A 23,352-nucleotide genomic window follows, 5' to 3' on the forward strand; every position below is an offset into this window, starting at 1 on the left:
AGCACAGCAACAAAGAGCAACACTTCAGAGTGAGCCGCCCCAAAGCTCCCCAGACAGAAAACTGACACGCAGCGTATCATGAGATCGATGTTGTCCCACAAGCTAACGTTTCTGTGTGGTATCATGTTCTACCCCTGGGATAGCTGAAGAACACTTCACCACTGTTGATAAACCCTGGACATCATTGTGAAATGACCTGTGAATAAATACAGCACGCACTCTTCGTACTGTCAGTTAAGGTACGTGCCCATAAGCCCATTTGAAAAAGTGAGGATGGCGTAAGAAAAAGCCATTAAAAAAGGCTCTGTTTGCAATAAATCCAAATAGTAGTATTACAGGATTTCCTGAACATTTTAGTTAATTTAGCACATCCTCTTCAAAAGCAGCCCATAAAAAACGAGACTATAATTGCAATGGACATTTTTCTTTGTTAACAAAAAAATCAATTTCTGTGATAAAGCTTTACATAGTCATACCATGAATGAATGGACTCCTCTGGCCCTGATTCCCCCCTCCGAAACTGCGGTTTGACTGGCACCAGCTTTTTCACCACTAATAACCTGCTGTGCAATTCCATGGTGGTGTAACCCGCCATTTGGATAAATCATCATTTCCAAGTTTGTTGTTGAACTTACATGCTTTTTTCTTCTCGAAAATGCACCAGTGATTGCAATGTTGTTTTTGGTGGGTTCAAATAACTACAGTACGATTCAAAGTGCTTCAAGGTGTTTATCAACATACTGTACATCGAAAGCAACCCCAGCGGTATCTTTAGAAGATCCTTTGCTTAACTGTTACAACAGGGTTTGTAAAGAAGACATTTGCAATGCCTTGGCAGCTTGTGTTTTGTATATTTTCAGATGCATGAATGCAAATGTCTGTTTAACACTGATGTTAAATATAAATGGGACTGGGACTCCATCCAATTTTGCGATTATCACTGGGGTTTAGGCTTTCTTGATACAGATATTAACTGTTTGGTCAGGTTTGTGCTATTTTATTGGAGACTGGATTTCATTAGAAGGAAGCATTCTATGTTTGCTTAGCTCGTGAACAAGGTGGATGGTGTACCATGGGGAGGCTTTATAATAGATAAAATCAGAATTCTTTTGCTTTAATAGATATTATTTCATAAAGAATAAGTGCAATATATAAGGACTGCATTATGAAGAGTCCAATACTGTATAATAGAGACACACTCTACAGTCACAGTTTAGGTCTCTGCTGTAGTAGTCAATAAATAATCTATTAATGTGTGCAATAAGTAGCTATAAAAATTTTAGTTAATAGTTAAACAGCTACCACCGGCTGTTGACCTTTGCTATCTAGGAAGCACCAGAGGGAGAAGGGAGTGAAAAGGAACTGGCCGATGAGGATGTAGAAGTTTTTTTTTTCTCGGGAAGCTCAAATGGATGTTAATTCAGCTTTTCTGAAAGTTTGGAGAGAGACTTGTCTTTTTATGCCAGTAAGCTGCCTAGGTCCCTGACTACTTACAGACGGAGAAAATAAGTGCAATCAGAGCTTGGACAGAGCTAGGCTTTTGGAGTTCTTCATATTGTAAAATAAAGAGCCTAATATTGTACCTTACGGGTGCATTTTTGTGTCTTATTACTGAGACTTGCCTATTAAAAGATCGGTGCTAAGGCACACCTCCCCAAGGTGTGTCAACAGTATATCTCTACAGTATATGTGTGTAGAAACGTGTAAGTCTATATTTTATGTGCACATACTGCATGTACTGTACATGAAAACATGACATACTGAATGGCTGGATATTCTGCCTATTCTTGAAAAGTAAAGTTTCATTTTTTTCAAGAAATTAATTACATTTGTGTCATAATATTACATTTCAAACCAGATTACAAAATGCTTGAACAAATGTCCAGTGTTTAACTATGTTATCTCCTAATGAAAAATGTAACAAATCAAACGGTAGATTACTTTATTAAATGTTTAATCTGGAAAGTTAAGTTCACAGTCCCCATCTACTGTGTTGAAGTACAATGGACAACATTGATGGAAATTAATCTCTTTTCTGTGTAGATTGTAATAATATTTCAATAAAATCTCAACACAACCCAACAGTTTTCCATAAAGCTATCACGAAGTACTTTTCAACAAGCTGCTCACTTCAGCCTGTCATTCAGTAAACACAGAGAAGCTGCTCTAGCAGCCTGGTTGACAAATGTAATGACAAGACATCCTCCTCTGTGTCTGGGAGTGGCACTATGCTCAGGACAGCTGACTGAGGATCATGTGCCAGAGATGTACAGAATGTGGCTGTCTGCGTGGATCATTCAGAGCCCATGTGGAGTTCCTTTTTTCCTCAAACACTCAAATCACCATAGCTAAAATACCACAGAGGCTTTGTCGCAGGTCAAAACATTTCAAGTCATCAGGGATTTTCATCAGTCGGAAAAACAGAACACACCTTTGTCTTTTACTGCGTACACTAACTTAATTGAGTTGCACTAAAGTCAAAATCTTTTGTATCAAATGTCCACAAACCAACTGAATTTAATAGTCCCATCAGAACCTGTAGTAGATTTGGTTTTCTTTTCCAAAGGCTTGTGTCCAAAACTGTAAGCACTAGGTCTATTGTACAACAGTTAGTCTACAAACACATACAGTATTTATGATATTTCTTTGTATTTTCAAGTATAATTAGGTTTTTTAAGCAATATGTTGGTCCTGGTGTGAGCGTGTCTCCATCTGTGTGCATCCTGTGAAGGACTGGTGTCCTGTCCAGGGTTTACTCCGCTGCCTGTTGCTTGCCACCATAACAGGCTCTGGCTCCCCAGGAACCCAGTATTGGATGGAGTGGTTAGAAAATAAATGGACAGATAGTATTGAAACTGTATCACCTCTTTCTCAAGATAGCAATGCACAAAATATAGTCTTTTGTGCAGCTTCGCCATCTTTTTTTAAAGCGCTTCCCTGTCCACTGTAAAAATACGGCAATAAAAGCGCAGTTTCAGGAACTGTAAAATTCCACCATTAACATCTTTGTCCCCTTGTAGAGAGAGAAATCCTACCTTTTCATAGTACTGAAGCTCATAGTCCAGAATGACCCCATTGGGCTGGTCCGGTTGTGACCATGACAGCGTGATGCTATCCACTGTCCGACTGACCTGGTGCATGATGGACACCGCAGATGGAGCTGTAGAGAGAAAGGGATGAGACAGTGGAAGGGAGGACACAGAAGATGTGAAAATGATCATAAAAGGAAAATATAAGCAAAACAGAGAGTGCGAAGAATACTGTACGGAACAATGAAAAAAAAACTGCAGTTGCAGGAAAGAGTGTGAAGAGACCCAGATGTCTATAATTTACCGTAGAAGTCACTGCTGCTATTAAAAGCTCAGGCAACTTGTGCACAATAACTTTTTTATGCGTGTTTATAATTTCGGCATTACTAAGGGTGTCTGGGAAACATTAACACTAACAAAACTTAAGTCTGACATTCCACAGTTGGATTTCCAGTAACATCACATGTAGAGGTTTCTATATAACACAATCAACCAAAGGCCGCAAACTCAGAGAGAGAAATCAATCACACACAGAAAGCTTACAAAGACAAGCATGAACGTTACACATATGGCTTTGTCATAGCTGGGCTTTCAAGCTGTGGGATAGCACCACAATGGCATTGCATACGATCCTCCACACTCTATCAAGGAATGTGAAATTTGGCACAAACTCATTTGCTGTACTCTAGTTTTCTAGTCTTACTAAAATCCTTTCCAGTATAACTCGTAGGTTGGCACTGCATTTTATTAAACCCTCTTTAACTGCAGTACAACACACATCATTAGAACAAAATGAGAAATAAATGCAGCAGTTATTTTGTTACGTGGCTCCTGAAAAATGTTAATTTGGCATCCAATACCTTCACTAACCAGCCATAATATTAGGAACAACCATGAACAATATATTGGGCCACTGCAAGCAACAAAAATATCTTGAAGTGGATTTTGGAAGGTGTTAAACAAAACTTCAACATCCCATTCCTCTACAGCATATCCTTCAACGGAAGATTCCCAAGTCAGAGAACTGATAATTGAGAGTAAGATGATTAAACCAAGAGGCTGGGCATCTACATTTTTTTTTAGCTTTTGGGGTAGAAATTTGGCTCAAGTTTCTTCACTCAAAATCCTGAGATGTGTAGAATAATCCAGACAGGACGAAAGAAAGAGAGATGCAGAATGATTTTGTGAATGTGGTACTGTATGCTGTTATAACACAAGGAAAGTGCTTTCTAACCTTTTGTTTTACTAATGCTTCTACATTGGCACAACAATGGGGATTTGAACAGCAATTTGTTCACTTAGTTTCCTTCAATTCGGACAACATTATCAGAATCCATTTCCCAGAATAATATACAGTACCTTCACCAACCAAACCTAAATTTATTTTATTAAGTCAGGGATATGTCAGATAAGTTCGCATTTAGATAATACGCCATATGAAAGAAAAACAAAGCATTATCACATAACCACAAAATCAGTCTGGTGGTTAGCAAGTAATTAGCTACAAAGCCCTTTAGTACTGTATAGTAGATGTTTATCATAGTTCAGTAAAAGATACACTGAAATACATAACATTTCAACAACAGAATTTTAAGAATTCAAACTGCTCAATATTTTCAGTGATTGTGAAACATCGTTCAGATGTAATTATTTTTTCCAAATCCATTTAATTTATTTTTAATTAGTAGTGTCAGCTGCACATTTGCAATTTGCATCCACATGTTCTGTAGATAATGGATATAAAACATTGCTCAAAGAAATAACCTAAAAAAACAAAAGAACTGAAAAAATGCATTAATAGTATTGTCCTTATCACTAAATGAGAAATAATGGAGTACAAATAGACTAACACCGAAAGCATGTTTAATATAAAAACATGAGGTTTAATCACAGCATTCATCCCAGCTATAGTAAAATGTTTACTGCATGTTGGTCTTGGCATGTGGGCATAAGAGTGGTCATGCAGTTTGTTATCTCTAGTTGTGTGTGGGAGAGCAAAAACTCCTTAGAAGCCTGGAATTAAATTAATTGAAGTCGATAAAATGTCTCCCTACTGTGTGTTTGGTCCAAGTAAACACACTGTAGAAGAAAAAAAAAGGTTTGTTTGCTGTAGTTTTGCCAGAATTTATAGCATCTGGCTCTTGTGCTGCCTGCTGTATACACAACATTTTGGCAGAACATTACTGCCCTGTGAACAGAAAAGTCTCTAGAGCGTACACCATAAAACCTGATAGAGCACCAAGAGCTCAACATATTAATTTACCATAGCTCTGCAGCTAAAATTCACTCTTCTCTGTCATATGGACCTGCAAAAAATGTGATCCTGAATGTAAAGTTACCAGCACCTACATACATAGCAAGTAACAACTGTATTTGTAATCGAAAGAGCTCTGCATTACTCTCAGTATATGTTTGCTCTAGTTTCAGTGCTGACAGAGCATTAATGGCAGAAGACTGCTCTTGAAAGGGAATCTTAATATTGAACAGGAGCAGGAGACAATGGTAAGCATGTTGATTCCTTACTAAAGTGCATGTCTTTCCCTTTTAACACTGCACATTTCAGTACCTCATTTGTTTTTTTTTTATTCAAAATTTGTGTGTGTGTTAGCTGACCAAATCTCAACCTAAGAGTTAGTAAAGAATGTCTAAGTCAAGACATCTACTGGAATGAAATGATGTAACGTAAGGACAACAAATTCTGCCCAAAAGGGATGCCAGTGGTAAATGTTCAATAAGCCCTTCACTGCACCATTCTGTAACAACACCTTTGCATCTTTGTACAGCTTTGAGAGCACCAGCATGGCAAATAACTTTAACAGCCCAAGAGCTGGAGATCAAGGCAGGAGTTCAATTGGTTTCACTGAGAGCCAGGTGAATTGTCCAGAGAGCAGGCAAAAACACTTTCCACTATGGAACCTCTGATTGTCCGCTATATTTATGCAGTATATTGGCCATTATTTTAATTATATTGTGTGAAGTTCACGTATATTCAAGGCTATAAGATCACAAACCATCACTTAAGTCCATATACTGTATGTGTTATGCTCACTGTATATCATGATGCATTATGCCAAGATTAAAAATTTTTGTTGCATGTTTCTACAACTGCAGCACCATATACAGTATCATTCCACAGTTTCATACTTCAAGAGACATCAACTTTGGCAATAATATCACCTAAAGTGTATATACTAATGCTAAAATACTAATGATAAATGGAAAGCAGGGTCCAGCTTGTTTAAATGCTTCAATTGTGTCAGACTTACCTTTTCCAGTCCACATTTCATTGGAGTGCTCTGTGCTCTCTGATTGGTTGATGGAGGCGAGGGGGGGGGGGGGGGTTGGTTGTGGGGAGAGCAGATAGAGGGTTTTGATTGGATAAAACAAGGCAATGGAAGTGAAATAAACAGAAAAACAATGAGTGGAACACTAAGAATTAACAGTTAAACGCAGGGAGCATTATAGGTAGAAACAAGACAGTGTGACTAAGGCTATTTGAAATTAGACAGTGCAGGTAAAATGTGATTTGCCACAGCTTTTTTGATAGAACAGGGCTATTTAAACCATATCTCAGGGCTGTTAGTGCAACATTTAGAGGCTTACTAAACATTACAAGTACTTACAAATATTTGAGAAGAGAAAGAAACATTGCTAAGTTTTAAAACTTGTTTAAATGTGTACTTTTAGGTCACATAGATATGACTACAGAGATGTTACGACATACAATACAACAAAACATTTTCTGTGCAAAGCTCTTTATATTACCTAATTACAGTATATCATCATCTGTGGTCCTTAACACCAGACACATTAGAGACAGTTAATATAGTATTACAGCTTGATTACAAAACACAGGGTTCCAAACTAATTGCTCAAAATTTATTGTTACTAAAGATTTCATTATGTAGAAATCCTATAGTGCCTGCCTTGGAAAACAAAACCCCAATACAATGGCATATTCCTTCTGGCACATCTTTTTCTTTTACTCAAAACTTTTTTGTAGAAGTAGTCAGGTCATTCTCCAATTGCAATGTTTAATTTTTTACTTCAATCACATTTCTATCCCTTTTGCTAAATGAATGTATTATACGATCCTTCCTCTGGAAGAGAAGTTGTTTTCCTGTCCTGAATAGGCAGAACATATTACTTTCAAACTCTCATTGATTCTCCTAAATAACAACAACAAATACAGTTTCATCATTGACTTTAAGTTTCAGGACTATATTACACAAAAATCTGCCAAAAGCAAATTTATTTTTAAATGCTGTTCAGGAGGATCACTGCAGCAAAGAGTCCCACTGTCTAAACTTTTATTTATGAATAATTCTGAAACATCTCCTGGCAACTTGCCTAAGCTGACATGCTCTTTGTGGTCATTATACATCACGTCTTCTGAAAAACAAACCACATTTCATATGTTCCCTGGGCAATATACTGTAAATCCACTGCATTGCAGGATAAGAAATTTGTGTTTTTGTTCAGAAACAAAATATTTTATTATACTGATTTTTATTGAGTGGAATCTGGGCAATATCATTTTGCTATAACCTGGGTTCAGCATATTTACTGCAGAAATCAGGAAAGAAAGGATCAGTAACTGTAAGGGACAAGGGTGTACACAGCAGCCCTTTTCTGACATTTGAGGTCCCTCAAATTCAGGAAGCCCTTTGCCCCCACTTTGGGAAGGATCACCCACTGGGGGAGAGACCTCCATTTACCCAGGCTGAACCACCGAGTGGAGTTCCCCACCACTTACAGTACATTCCTTCTACCCCTACATGTACGCTCTGTGACGGCTGCCTGACCCAGTTTGCTCTCTGGCCTGTGGGCTGAGAGCTCGCCACAGTGGACACGCCCCTGCACTCACACAGTCACAGCACGCACAAAACTGGAAAACAAAGGCAGGGAGCTCTTCGCCAAAAGCGCAGCTCTGAGGCTCTGCGATCATCACAGTAACATTTGCAAAGATCGCACCTCAGTCACAAAATACTGATCAATCATATTTCAATGACAGTTTAGCCTATTATTATTATGCACTGGATTGGATTTGTGTTTCCCAGGGAACATTTTATATGACATATAAAATTTGCAAACAGAGCATTTCTCTGTAGGCATGAAATGAATTATTCATCATGAACTCAAGAATTATTCATCATTGAAAAATAATCTACAGAATGCAGTGCTGTAATTAGAAAAAATGGGGATATTAAAATGAGTAGGCATCCTGGTCAGTTGGTAACAATATTTTACATGAGCTCAGGGTTTTATGTAAACCCTTTCATATTGGATACTGGGCACTGCCCAGTCTAAAAAATGGTAAAAGATGGATATTTTCAATAATCAAAAAATAATATATGAAATTGTAAAATAAATGGTTTGAAAAAATTCCAAGTGAATAAATTTAAATAGATATTTTATAAAAGATTGTCTGAACATGAACATTATTAAAATTTAATCTGCAATTTACCCCCATAACTAAGTACAAATAGTCTGTGAGGTTTCCCCAAAAAGCTATTACTTAAAACTTTTGCTGCTACTGTAATGTTGTTAATTGTTTATTTGTTTACTAGAGCCACTTACAAGAGATGTCTATTCACACCTTAGCACGACAAACTGTAGAACAACTTGCTTTAACATAACAGTGAAGCAAGAAAATATATTCCTCTCGCAACATGCGGTTATCCTGGAATGTAAAGGATTCTGCTTCTGAGAAGCTCAGTGGTTTGAATGCTGAGGGTAAGTGCGGAAAGTTAAACAGAAGAAGCATACAGTTAAGTGGTAGGCAGCTTATTGGAAACCCATGTATTTCGAACAAATCAGGATTTAGAGTGCTGGGCAGCAAACTGGAATGCAGTGGATCAGTGGTTAGACTGCTCGACTACAGTGCAGAAGGCATTTGGGTTGCACAGTTCATCTCAGAGGCCAAAGCCTTGGGCTGGAGAAGCATATAAAAGGCAGTGCCCTTGTTATCTGGAGAGGCTGAACGTCAAGACTGAGCATGAGAGTAACTGAAATGTGAACGGAAAGATGGTGAATTGTCAAAAATGCCTTCTGTATAGAACAGGAGGTAGTTTTCATGTAAGATATTTTAGGTGATTATATGACGATATTGGCATATCATGTTATTTTGTTGAAAGCACTGTGCTCCCATGAAAAATGCTTCCAAGTGTACAAATTACAAATACTCTGATACTGCTGCACTACTTTAGAGCACCGAGTACTCTGCTAGAGAGTTTCTGTAAAGTGTTCTTAAAACCAGACACTCAAACGAGAAGACTAACACTGAAAGTCGACAAAGAAAAAGACCAAGCACTTAAAATCAAGTAGTAAATCAAGTAGATCATTTGTGAAAGTGCCAGGTATGGACCTAAAATGTGATGGAAATCACATCTGCACTTTCTAAACCATTAAAATTCGGATTGGCGCATTTCTGTTCCATCCAAGCCCATTCTTTTTTTTTTTTACCCCTGCCTGGTCTTTGAATGTGGAATGTCGCCCCTCCTACCCACCCTCCCCTTTCTTCAAACGCGCACCCTGACTCCTTTCAGCTCTGCACACACAGGCCGGCAAAGTCTATTGATTTTTCCTGAGGACCTCTCCGGGCACAATAGGCAACTTCATTAACTGAGCTCATCAAGTGAGACTCAGCAACTCTTTTGAAAGCTGGCAGCATGGAAAGGCAGCGGGCTCTGGCCGTATATCCAGGCTCTGACAACTCGCGGGGAAAGGTACCTGAGCAGCAACAACCCTCTGAGGGCGGCTCTGATAAGAGAGGGAAAACTGAAAAGCAGCACCTCAAAGAAAATTTAATTTAAAAAAAAGATATTTGGCAATTTTTTTGTGTGTGAAGACAAAAGACTATTTTATTTACACCAAATGGAATAAAGACACCACTAAGTGTGCTTGTGTTTTAGACATGTGAGAAACAAGGTAAAAGGCTACTTTAGAAAGATTCAGAGATGATGGTCAGCTCTCTTTAGATCTGTACAGCACTCTGTGCGATTAGTATGTGACTACAACATGTCTGACCGAGAAGCTTGTTTGTGTTAGTGATGGAGACAATAAAAGAAGAAATGACAGGAAAGTCAGAAGAAGAGGCAACACAGAACAACTAGGGAAGGACAGGGAAAAGGTCAAGAATATTATGAAGAAAACAGGAATACGTTGGCACAGAAATGAGAGAGAATGGTAAGCAAGGAGAGTGGAATGAGACAATGCATTGAGACAGGAGAGGAAAAGCTGGAGTGAGTGAAAGGGTGGAAAAGATGGTAGAAACAAGGAAGAGAGTGAAAGATAGAAGGAAAAGACAGGCAGAAACCGACTCGCAGCTACTACACTGTACATACTGTACATTGAGACATAAAAAGAGATTTTTGTCCATGTTTTCAATGCACACATTCTCCTTTGATGTCCTCAAAGTGACTAAATCTTGAGGGCATAAATTCAAAGCAAAGAGAAGAAAACAGTCTTATTACTCTTACAACATCATATATAGGGAACACAGAACAAAAACTAGCCATACAATTCTCCAGCAGAATGTGAAGAAATGAGGGTGATTCTAATTAATTCAAGACTGCCAAGGTATTGAAATTTTATAGTCTATACCCTGCTTAGTAATAGCCACACTGCAATAATCAGTGCCAGTGTGTTAATAATGGTCCTTTAATTAACATTTTCTAAGTTTTCTACAATAGGGTGTACTACTATTCCAAATGAAGGTGAGAACAAAGAAGGGAATGATCCACCAATAAAAGTTAAAAATCCTACAAAAAAAGAAAAGTTGAGATAAGGATCTGGCTGATATACAGTAACAGTAAGAAATGTTTATCCCATTTTGAGCTGCATGTATTCTTGCTTTACAATACAAACAGTACCCTTAGATGGAGAAGCCCAAATGTTTGTGGAATTTTAGTGTTTTGTATCAAATCCAGGCTGGCAAATATCCCTAATTTCCATCTGCAATGGATTTTGGGTTTTACGTCTGAAAGAGTTTCCACTGCAGTAAACTTGCATAGTTCATCAAGCTTAAAACTTTCAGCTGTTGAGTAGACTGAAGCATTACCATACATCTCCATGATTTCACAGCCTCATTTTAAAAAGACATTTGAGAAGCTTTACTATTTCTTAAGTATTTTTACCACACTGCTATGTCTATTTTGAATTAATCCCTACTTTCAAATAAGTCTGCTGAGTTTTCTGCTGTCAAAGAAGGTTGTCTGTCCTATGTGGAATTTATTCTAATCTTCTCACTCACATTGTGATTCTCCCTTTGGTTTTCCATACTTTTTCTAATCTGCTTCCGATTCTTTTCTTGTTCACCCTAGCAAACTCATCAATTTTCTCTAAGCCCATGGGATAAAGACATGAGATTTTAAAGTGCATGTGGGTTTATAGGTCTTGATGACAGAACTTCAGGGGAATAAATGGTATGGATCTGAATTGCCTTATCAGCATACTAATGCTTAACAGTCCTGTACTGTATTTTTTTTCATTCCAGGTTTGTTTTCATTGAACTTCTCCTTCCCATTATTGTGTGCAATTAGCAAGGACAGATGGTGAGATGAGATTGGTGCTCTATACATGAAACAATTTATTGTTTATTGGAACTGAGCTGACTGGGAGTTATGGAATAATTTCAAACAGAATAGCCACTTCAAAGTACAGCTTGCCCTATAGGCAAGAAATGCATTTTAAAAATATTACACATTCTTCATTATACTTAGTATAAATGTATTGCTTAATATTCAAAGTGATTTCTAATAGGCTATATTACCAACTGTACTGACTTGCAAGTTTAAATTGTTTAAGTTGATTTTAAATATAGTTACTTATTTGTTGACAGAGAAATTACTATTTAAAGAAATAAGTGGAAGAAAAAACGTTCAGTCCCACCAGGCAAAGAGCTAATGACATCTTCGGATACATTTAATCCATTCTGGACTATGTTTATCTCACTGCAAAAGAATTTAGGTCTAATCCACTGATAAATGAATACATCTGAAAATTCAATATTTCAATGCTGACCATAGTACCCTTATTGCAGTTACAGCACAATGACACCTGGGGGCAATGCATGCCCAAATTAAAGTTATTTTAAAATAATTAAGTGAGTAAATTAATGAATAAGAAAATAGTAATATCTGAGGATAATCTTCAATCAGAATTTCAAAACCAATGGAAAGCTAGCTCTAGAATTTAATGTCTATAGCACAAACAAAACAAGCCTATATTATAATTCCAGACTCAGAACTTTTTTGCAACAATGAAACATTGCTTATCTGCTGGCGTAGACAAAAAAATACTTAATATTGTCAGTCGAGTGGATTAAGAAGTTTAGAGCTCAGCTGTTCCTAAAGGAGATACTGTAGCAAGGGAAACTAAAGAAATCATAGTTAAAAAGTCTAGCACTATAGAATAAACTTCTGTACATGCTAGACACATACTGTACATAGGATATACTGTAGTAAATCCACATCACTGCATAAAAAACCTGTGTGATAGGACACTCCGTTACTGTTTTTTATAAAATCACTAGGGTCCTGAAATCTAATTAACCTGCACAGAATCATAGAATAGCTTTGGATTTGTTAAGCACAATAAAAGTCCCAATTTTAGTGTTGTTACTTTATTCAAAATGACAGTCAAACACACCTGGGACACAGGCCCTCAAATGGCTCTGGTGGTAAAGGCACTCACTCCAAGAACGGATTGGATTCCTCAAAGCAGGCAAAGAAAAGAAACCCGATGTTTCGGCTGTGGAGCCTTCTTCTGATGGGCTCCAGAGCCGTAACTTACAGTACTGTTTCTTTTCCTTATTTTACTGTACCTTTCAGCATGGAAAGAAAATGAAATACTGTAAGTCTACCAGGTTAATACTCACACTCTCTGTTTAACACCCAGCACCACCTCCCTTCCCAATACAACATGCTCCACTTGGTACTGAAAGATAGCTGAGCCAAGAGCGATTTGTGTGTCATCTCAGGCAGGAAAAAGAAACGAGTGTGCCATCAACATTTCATGGAGAACACTCCATTATTTATAACTGTCTCCCTGGTATGCTTCTTAAGGCAAAGTAGGGAGAAAAGGAAGCATTGCCTATCTGATTTTGATCCTCCAGCCATCGCTGCAATTGATAACTTCAAGCGTGTATTTTTAAAAGTGATCTTATGAGTCTGGGGACTGCTCTTACCCATTTAAAGCATAGTGAGTAGTCTTGAGTATGTTCTATCCTTAGGACAGCCCCTGACTAAAAGCAGAAGGAGCAGGCACTGTTGTAAATCATAAGGGCCAACTGTAGTCAACAATGTTCTTAACATTCATAAAATCATAACACTTCATTACCATGCCTAATGATTTTAGGAAATTTAAAGAAAAACAAAATAATTTAATACAGAGTTATCAGTCATGGTTAAACCAGTTATGCCTGGCTAACAAAGGTTCTCAAGTAAATTATTATGCATGGCTGTTAGACAGGGATCAAATGGAATGAACTGTGAAGATCCAGATGCTTAAAAATTATAAAAAGGATTTTTATAATAAGATAAGAGATCTGTGTTTCATTTCAAAGATATCGGGATAATTGTTTTGCAGGGCAGTTTAGATTCAAGATACTCATTTCCTTTATTGAAATACATTGCAAATGGCAAGTGAACAAAATAAACAAACACTCTGCAGGGGTCTACTCTAATTACCCACCACTAACTCTTTACAAACACAACGATTCAAAGAGCATTTGTTTCAGGTGGGTTACTACAAAAACATAAAAGTGTACTTGGGATTGCTTTTGGATTTTCTGGAGCAGACTATAACAACTCCAGAACAATATATTTCAGATAGGAGGAATTTTTCAATAACTAGTCATTATTATCCAGAAAATAAATTTGAAATAAAAAAAAATTACCCTTTGTGGTAACATGCTTTTTGCGAGATGTCTGTGAAACGACCAGAAAATGTCTTCATCTACAACAGGTATGTCCCTATTCCAAATAGCACTCATTACCAGTGGTTTATATGAGAATCTCAATAGCTCAGTACTGATTAAGATTTCCAGGCAACCTGCAGTATGGCCTGTCAGTCAGTATAGAAGAGAAGCTTAAATAAAGATTTTGAGTGTGAGGTTGATTAAATCCAGCCAAAGAGCCATCACAATGTGTGGGCCTTAAAAATGTCAACAGGACCTTGTGCAGATGATAAGAGATCTGCAATTCAATGAGGAAGCATTCTTTATATTCTGTATAGTGGGAAGGATGACACCTTCCGAACCCTTCGGTAAGTTGACCTGTCAGAAATTGTAACACTGTGTTCTGTACTCAAGATCATTCAGCTTATCCTGAAATGTGTCGACCATCTTTTTAACATGTTTTTACGCACAGCTCTCACAATCAGTGAAGTTATACAGAACCTTGACGTGAATGGTTAAGTCTTGCAAAGCACTCTGCAGTTACAGTATCTTGCAATGCCACACTGAGCAGGCCCAATGCCTCCGTCGGTATCTGTAATACCAAACCATTAAGAGTGCAGCTCTGTGCCATGGGATCCCCATCGGTCTCTGGCACCAGCTCTTCCTGAACAAATGCTTGCTTTAAAGCACTTCTCACTCACCTCTGCATGAGGAGAAGTTGGCTTTTTCTTCCTGGATCTCATACTGAAGTGGAGGTTGACAGAGCATAAAAACATGCAGGTACAGTAAGTGGTTTTAAATCAAGATATAGTACAGGGGTGGAAGAAAGGAGCCTGATAACCGTCCCACGGTGCACACAAACCGTTAATGGAGAAGACCAGAACATGGATAAAATACCTAAAATTGATGTCAAATGTAAAACAAAATAATTAAATAATGATAAAATGACTCTTGTTTGTATGCTTTAAAGTGCATAGGTCAGCAGTACGGACCAATATTTGGCCATCATTGTACATCCCATACCATATTTTAGTTATGACCATGGCAGCTTCTCTTTTGAAAAATGCAAATACCCAAAGCCTTATTTTAATGACAATGTTACTAATTAGCAGCTAGCTAGCCTGTCCGCTGCCATGTGTTGCGAGGGCACCAATCAGTATTCAGCTACTGTGCTTTTGATGTGCGCCAGATGCCAGCTTGTGCTTCCTGCCTCACTGACTGTCCGACCCTTGGTGTCATATTCCATATGTGCCCTCCCTGCTACCTTCTGTCTCTGTCACACCTTGACACAGGAATACAGTGCCCCTGTCTCAGTGACATCCTGAGCCCTGGAGGGATCAGGTGAAGAAGGCTGAAAAACTAAGCAAAAAATAAATGAAACATAAATATTCTAATTTAACCAAACCTGCATTTTATGTGCAGCTACCAGTGTAGTGCTACTGCTTGAGGGATTTCATTACAAATGCCATTATCCATAAGATGAGCATAAAATCAGCATTCTGTCAAATGTACCGACAAATAAGTTAATATTAAACTTTGGAGCTTTCATGAAGGATTCTCCTGTCACCTTCCAATCTAATTATTCTTGTGTTTTGTTTCTAAGAATTGCTCAAAAGCAATTAAAAAGCATTTATTTCTGCTGTAAACAAATAAAAAACATATACTGCAGTCTGAATTTAGGTGATCATAAACATACTTTATATTCAACAATCTAGGTTGTCATGAAAATATAATGAAAATGTATAGTTTCAGGAAATAAAACAATAGCTATAAACTTTCAGCCAATTAAGTACTGTAGGTTGTCAGAGACGCTGTAAAAAACTTGCTATCAGATTGAGACTCTTCATTCAATTTCTATGGCATGGTCTTTTAGAAAATGGGACCAAACACAAAAACTAATAAAATCAAATCAGAATAAACACATAAATCAACATAAGCAACTGATTTACAGGCCAAGTTCTGAATTAACTCATAGTACACTGGGAATAAACAAACACTGAAATGTCTGGTTTGGCGGCTCACCAGTTAGTTCCAGCCCACTGCAAGGACGGCTGGTAAAATAACTATTCCAAGTGGCTTTGTAAGAGCCTGCCTAAGCAATTATTTAGTAAATAATTAAGTCATTAATCATCGACTAGCACACAACACAGAAGATCAAGATTAACTAGTACTGCAAGTGACTAGTTGACAGAGGGCGTATTGGTTGATAAGAAATTCATCCATATTCACAGCAGTGTAAAAACAAAACACACCTTCTGTTGAAATGTTGTGGTTAAGGGATCAATAAATTGAAGAGAAACCCAAAATGCTGAGTCCTTCTGTTCTGCAAAATACATGTGACAGTCTGCCTCAGTAGCATGTGCTTAGGGTCACTGGGATCTGGTTCATATGACAGAAGTATTCCTAAGTGATGTGTGTTTATACCGAAGGTTTTATACAGTAACCATTAACCAACACCTCTCAGAAGGCACTTGTGAGTTTGTGTAAAGCAACATACAGCCCCAATACGCAACACAACACAAATATATATGTCACATTTCCCCACAGGGGAGCAACTGAAACAGACTAGACTTGGTACTTTCATTTTTTCATTTTCCCACAAGAGCCCAAGAAAGATCACAAGAAGCAAATGAAAGCATCTCAAATGAAATGCTGTTGTCCAGTTTAATAAAACTTCAAATGCAGGCAAATACTAGGTACACTTCAAGCAGTCTTATAAACTTCAAATTTTTCCCTCTTTCATAAGATTTTGCTTTCCACATCATAGCTCCCAGAATCTAACTGTGGATAATAAATGTGTCTGAAGAGTGGAGAAAACAAAAAGAAACCTACTGAGAAAACCGAAGTTATTTCTGTTTTTACGGGCAAGTAATTAGTCTGCTCTGACCTGAAGGAGTCCCACCAGGGGAAGTTAAAAGAGTTCATTATTTCATTAGTTTTTACTATTGCTTCCTATTCTATTTAATTTTAATTAGTAGGTTAATGTTAGTTATTCTCAATTTGTAGACCTCCAGAACAGCTTGTTCTGTTATCACACAAGCTCTTCATATACAGCAAGACTTCCTCCGGCGAGATGTGAGAAAGTCTGACGCTGTCAGGTCACGTCAGGTTTCAGTAGATCAAGAGTACTTTAAACACTCACTGGCCAAAACATTAGCAACCATAATGCAACAGCATACTGAGCCTTCACTTAAGTTCCTTCAGCCTGTCAGTGTAGGACATTCCCATAAATCCTGGAATGTATCTGGTCGCTCTCTCTGGACTGAATCCAGAGCAGTGGTGACCACACTGGCACATAATATTGTAAATGACAGCCATCTTGGTTTAAGTAATGGATATGGTGCTGGCAAGCTTGCCTTCAACACTCTCCTTCCTGTATGAATTTTAAGTACTTAAACATTGCATCTCCCTCTTGTACAAACACAGAGGTAATTACTGTATGTATTAAGGCATTCCTCTAAGCTTTATTATTGCAGCATAAACGACATTTGGGCTTCAATTAACAAAGACCAGAAAACAGTCTTCCGTTGAAGGGCTGACACTTCAGTCCTCTTTGATGTGTCATTTGAAAATGATGAATTCTGAAGATGAATCTTTTTTGGAGTAATAATCATTTTCACAATGTAAGAGGTTCACAGAATGACTCAAAGTTACAGTGATAGAAACTGGGATGAAGTAATTTATTTTAATGGGCATTCTACTATCATGATCATAAGGGAAGCTGTTTTTAATGATATAATTTTACTTAGAAACATAAATGTGTTATTGTATTTTAGAACCAAACATCGAAATATTTATAGTTTGTTCTATGGGTGAGAAAATGCTAAACATGCTACTAAATTATTAACCTATCAGCTGGGCAGCTTAATTTGTTGGTACAGAGGCATATTAGAGTTGCTCAGGGGAAAAAGGCAGTGATGAGAACAGCCTTGTTAATTCTTATTTGTTTGTAAAATATTTCAGCAACTGTCCCAGAAAATCGCTGATATTATTGTGCAAACTGTGATTAAATGGTGAATGAATTAGAAATGGCAAAAGCTCTGTGCTTGGATGAGGCTAGAAATGGAAATTACAGGCTGGCTCCACATGTTAATTTCTCTGGATAAGCACTCACAGAAAATATGAGAGAACTGCTCATACGCAGCAAAACATTTGGTTTCATGCCAATCAGTTTCTATTTATTTGTTTGCTTCCTTCATGGAGCAATCCTACAAAGTGCATGACTTAATTCTCAACATGTCTAATTAACACGCATAAAAAGCATGGTGGGGTCCCTACTAATTAAGAATGACAACATGTTTACATAACCTTCAGCTTTCCAACAAAACTTAATTGAACCCTCCTCTTCCCAGCCCATAGGGCTCCTCTGTGGACTAGTGTTTGGTGGGCAAAGCCTGTCGCACAGTGCAGGTGTGAAAGAGTACTGGCCTTTGAGTCTCTCTCAAACACAAGTAAACCAGGCTCTGTCAGCCTGTAATCCAAACTGACAGGCTCACAGCAGAGACAACGCAGGCACCAATTTTCCCAAATCCAGTGGCAGGCTCTGTCGTTCATTATGCCAGCATGGAGGAAACTGAACAAGGGTCTCATTAGTATGGTTTATTAGGCCCTAAGGCCCTGGTTACTGAATATAGTAAAACCCACAAGTGGTCGCAAGCAAAACAAACCACATTTTGTGAATGAATGTAATGATTTCTGAGGCAAACCAGGTAATAAACAATGTTTGGACAATTTTAACATTGATTTAAATGGTTGTGCTAAATATTGCTCTATTTAACTCTTGCTTGGAAAAGCAAAATGCTAGAAAAACGACATTACTTCAAGTTATTCGTTTTTGTATTCATTTCAGGCTACAGTTTCTTCTTGTTTTGTTGGAAAGTGCTTAGAGATGATGCGTCTATAAAATGCTTGCAAACAAAAGTATGAAAACGTGGTTTTTTGCAAATTCCATATAATGAGGGCTCTGAAAGTAGTTTAGATTCCATTTTAACAACATTGTAGGTTGCATTGCTGTGACATACCTGTACAGACAAATTATACTTCCTTTATTTCTAATTTTTCTATAATTTGTATTATATACCTTCCTCTTTCTGCAACATTTAGAGCTTTAAAAAAACTCTTTTTTCTGTAATTCACTGGAAAATGTTAAAAGCCCCTAAAGAAAACCACTGAATAAAATTAAACTAATTGGAATGCGTCTAAGGCTTTTCCTTGATAAATTAGGTATATGCAAGCATAGATTCCTCAGCAAGAACAATTCATTAAATCAGTCACTGGTATCTCATCAATTGGACTTGTGTGTGTGTGTGTGTATATATATATATGAGAATGGGTGGCTGTGTGTCCATGTTTAATGCTGTTTTAGAAAATATTTGCAGTGAATTGGATTTTCACAGCTGCCAGGGCTAATGAGAATGCTAGCAAATCCACCAGTGCCCCCAGCCATCGAAAGAGTAGGGAGAGGGGGAAGCAGAAGAAAGATTGCTCACACTGTAATGGGGCACTAATTAAGCCTTCCCTCCCCATGGTGGCTCTGAATAAGCCCAGCACAGAGGGCATTCTGAAGTGTCAATGTGGGCAGGAGCCGTTTCAGAACTCAACTGCACGGAGAGACTCCTGAAAGAATGTTTATGAGGCCCTGCCTTGCAGTACTGGACAACACAGTCCTGTTTCTGCTGTGGGATTCCATTAGAGCAGGAGGTGAATACAACCACAACCCATTTGCTTTATTAGTGAAAACACAACCATTAAACCCTAACCATTCTTGTTTCTCCTTCCACAGACGTCAACTGAAAATACATATATATACACATTATAGTATTTGAAAAGACTATATAAGGAAGTGCCTTAGAGAGCTTCCTCAAAATGTTCCCTTTTATCTCGAGCTGTTGTTTCAGAGAGAGTAACTTCAATTAAGTCTGGATCATTACAATCTATATCTATGTTTTTTTTTTCCTCAGAGTAGAAGAGTGCCCTCAGGTAAGGGCTCAATCCAATAACCACAACCTCGCACATTTACCTGTAAGCGCGGGGAAATGTAACCTAAAAAAGAATGAAGAACAATCCAATGCATGAAACGGCAATCAATTCTGCAATCCAAGAGAACAAAGTACACAAGAAATGCCATAGTTTCAGATACTCTTTCTTGTCATTGTGCTTACTGACACGCAGAAAAGAATGTACGGTATACAGTGGATTAATACAATAAAGTAATAGATGTATATAGTAAATGAAATGGTAAAGTATGACCTTGTTCTATCAAGTTGTTTTTTTAAAGAATGCATTGCAATGAAAAATGTCCAAAGGATTTTTTTTAAACAGGATATCGCTATTTAAACCAGTAATACTTGGGAGGTTACTGTATAAAGGCTCCAAGATCAATGACATACAGTAGAAGGAAACTAGCCTACGTTTCAAAGGCAAAATAAAGTTTGTGGAAATGAAAAGGGATCTATTTTTTATTTCAAAATACCTACATTAATTTTCAGTCCCCCATCTTTTCATCTTTGAACAATTTGCTGCAGGTGGGCTTTTAGCAGCAGTTTGGTATCTTTGGAAATTTCTAGGGTTTTTGTGTAAGACCAGAGCGGAGACGACACCCCCCTGCCCCACCATCTCCAGAGCGCCCAGTGACTTACCGGCCTGGTTGGTGGTGATGTTGACAGCGGAGAACTGCGGAGAATACGGGCTCTGGTCGGACACGCCGTTCACAGCCTGGATCTCGAAAGTGTACTGGGTGTGGGCCAGGAGGTCGCTGATGTAGACGCGCGGCTCGGTGAGGCCCAGCTGCCGGGGCACGAACTGCACGTTGTCGCCGCAGCGGGTGCAAGCCCCCCGGCCTGCCCCGCAGCTCTTGCAGATGATGTTGTAGACCACGTCCTCGCGGCCCCCGGCCTCCCGCGGGGGACTCCACTCCAGCATCAGCGAGGTCTCGTTCACGCTGGAGATGACGTTCTGCGGCGCCGAAGGAATGGCTGCATAACACAAACAGAAATAATAATTCCTTTAACTTTCATAGCACTTTTCTGGACATTCCACTCAAAGGACTCCCCTCCACCACCACCAATGTGTAGCCCCACCTAGATGATGCGACAGTAGCCATAGTGCACCAGTGCGCTCCCCGCACACTGGGGAGGAGAACAGAGTGATGAAGCCATTTCATAGATGGGGATTATTAGGAGGCCATGATTGGCAAGGGCCAGGGGTAATTTTGGCCAGGATGCCAGGGTAACACCCCTCCTCTTTTTTCGAGAAATGCCCTGGGATATTTAATGATCACAGAGAGTTAGGACCACGGTTAAAAAAATTTAAGTACCATCCGAAGCACGGCACCTTTTTGACAGTATAGTGTCCCCATCACTATACTGGGGCATTAGGACCCATACAGACTTCAGGGTGAGTACCCCCTTCTGGCCCCACTAACACCTCTTCCAGAAGCAAGGTCCCCCATCCAGGCTCACACCTGCTGAGCTTCAGCGGGGTGCCAGTTGCAAGCTACAGGGTGATATGGCTGCTGGCTCAGTAACATCCACTTTCTTATCTATGATAACCGTGAGATGGGATGGCATGGAGGTACAGTGGAACTAGCATTGGTGGGTCAATTCTGTACCTCAGATACTACATTATCTGCATAAAGGTGATGATGCCTGTGTTTGGGTTGTTAACGGTAGGGCAATGGGCTTCTGGGAAAAATCCTCACTGTGTTTGTTGAGTGAAAAATTGAGTGTGTATGTGTGTTTGTGTCTTTGAGTGCGCTGCGACTGGTGTTTCATCCAGGGTGTCTCCCTCCTTCCTCCTTTTCCTTTCCAGGACAAACTCTGGCTCATTGTGTGGTTAGAAAATGGACGGATTGATTACAGCGAGATTGACCATTCTCAATGCAATGGGACGCTGCCATTTAATGTGTGCCCTTTGGGGATTATAAAAAATGAATGTATTCATACTGTATTTTATGATGTTATTGGTATCCTGCAGCATTTAACATCTTAAATCATTAAGAATCAGAAGAGTCAACTCAAGAATCATCCTGAATATTTTTAATTATCAGAAATATTAGACTTACAGTGGTCATTTTCTATAATAGCTTAGTACAATCATCTATATGGTTTCCTGATCACTACCTTTAAACCACTTACAGTACTTGGAAATAAGAAGCACTTTCACTGTCACTTTTATATGTATCTTCCTCTGCAAGTACTGTTAGACCAGTCCTGTCTCTGACAGGAACAATAACAACATAACAGTCAGAGGAACACAACTCCTCAGTCTGACTTCAGCATCTGGTACCCTAGTCAGTGCTTCCTTACAATTGCTGCAAACTGACTTGGAACCTTTGACTGGAACCTTTTGTGGAAGCTTGGTAGATTTAATTTCTTCAAATGTTATGCAATCATCTGGTGCAGACGCCAAGCATGTGGGGTCTCTGTTCTGCTCTACTTCTTCTCTTCCAGCATAATCCCACTTAGTTGTGTCATCACAGTTTATTCTTTTCTAAAAAGTGCCAGAGACTGCTGCACGGACAGGGTGCTCCACAGATTCATTGATCACAAGATCAGCTCTCTGATTCGGATAGTTTTATATTTGTAAGGTATGCTGGAGAGCAGCCCAGTTTGCATCTTTTTATTTTATACTAGGGCATTAGAATATCCATAACTGACTCAGACAGGTTTATATACAGTACATACAGTAGTGAGCAAAAACACAACCTTAAGCAAAGACCAAAGCTGTCTTCTTGCCGATAAAGAAAAATTCCACTGCTACTGTTTATCCCTAATGCACGATGCAAGGAAACAAAGCCAATGGATCTCTTTATTCAGTTACATTTTATATTCAAGCTTGTAAACATGTACAGTACTGTACATGTACTGTTTTCACAATAGCATTAGCTCATTGGATATTTAGGTATGACATGCATCAATTGGTTAATACTTGTAGATACAATTGATGACTCATGATACCATGAAAAACTGCATGAAACGAAACAAATTCTGTGGTTCTTTTATTTCCTTTTAGTTTCTTATTTCTGCATGAGTCATTTAATTAATTTAATTGATTGCTCGCACGAGGCCCAGGGATGCATAAAAGATGAACCCATTTAGATCTTGCACATGGGTATTTACACACAGCTGCCTATTTTAAAGTGTGATGACTCCAGTGGTCATTTTTATTCCATTGTAATCCAGTGGCTTGATCTCCCTTTTTGCCCTTAATGGTCATACTGAAGTCCGAATCACACTGAAGTTCCCCAGCCTTTTCTTTATGTGGTTGGTTTTTATGCAAATTCCTTTGTCAAAGAATTCAAATGATCACACTGTTTTCTTCCCTTTCAGTTCATCAAAAGAGCAAAGCAAGTTTTCCAACACACTACAGAAAGTCACTCTTTCTAAGCCTGCTTTTTGTTGCCAGATATAAAATCTTGTTATG

General features: G+C 38.5%; 1 protein-coding gene across 5 annotated transcripts in view; it reads right to left on the reverse strand.

Moving 5' to 3' along the window:
- The window catches only part of LOC148817507 (ephrin type-B receptor 2), a 119,762-nt gene that overhangs the window by 39,155 nt on the left and 57,255 nt on the right, over window positions 1-23,352 (reverse strand). For all 5 annotated transcript variants that reach the window (XM_088938103.1, XM_088938106.1, XM_088938108.1 and 2 more), the window contains exons 4-5: window positions 20,568-20,903; window positions 3,036-3,160 (exon numbers count right to left, since the gene is read on the reverse strand). In XM_088938103.1, the coding sequence (XP_088794229.1) occupies window positions 3,036-3,160; window positions 20,568-20,903 (461 nt within the window). The remainder of the gene's footprint in view (window positions 1-3,035; window positions 3,161-20,567; window positions 20,904-23,352) is intronic.

This window comes from Atractosteus spatula, chromosome 20, assembly GCF_055471065.1.
Source record: "Atractosteus spatula isolate fAtrSpa1 chromosome 20, fAtrSpa1.hap1, whole genome shotgun sequence".
NCBI lineage: Eukaryota > Metazoa > Chordata > Actinopteri > Semionotiformes > Lepisosteidae > Atractosteus > Atractosteus spatula.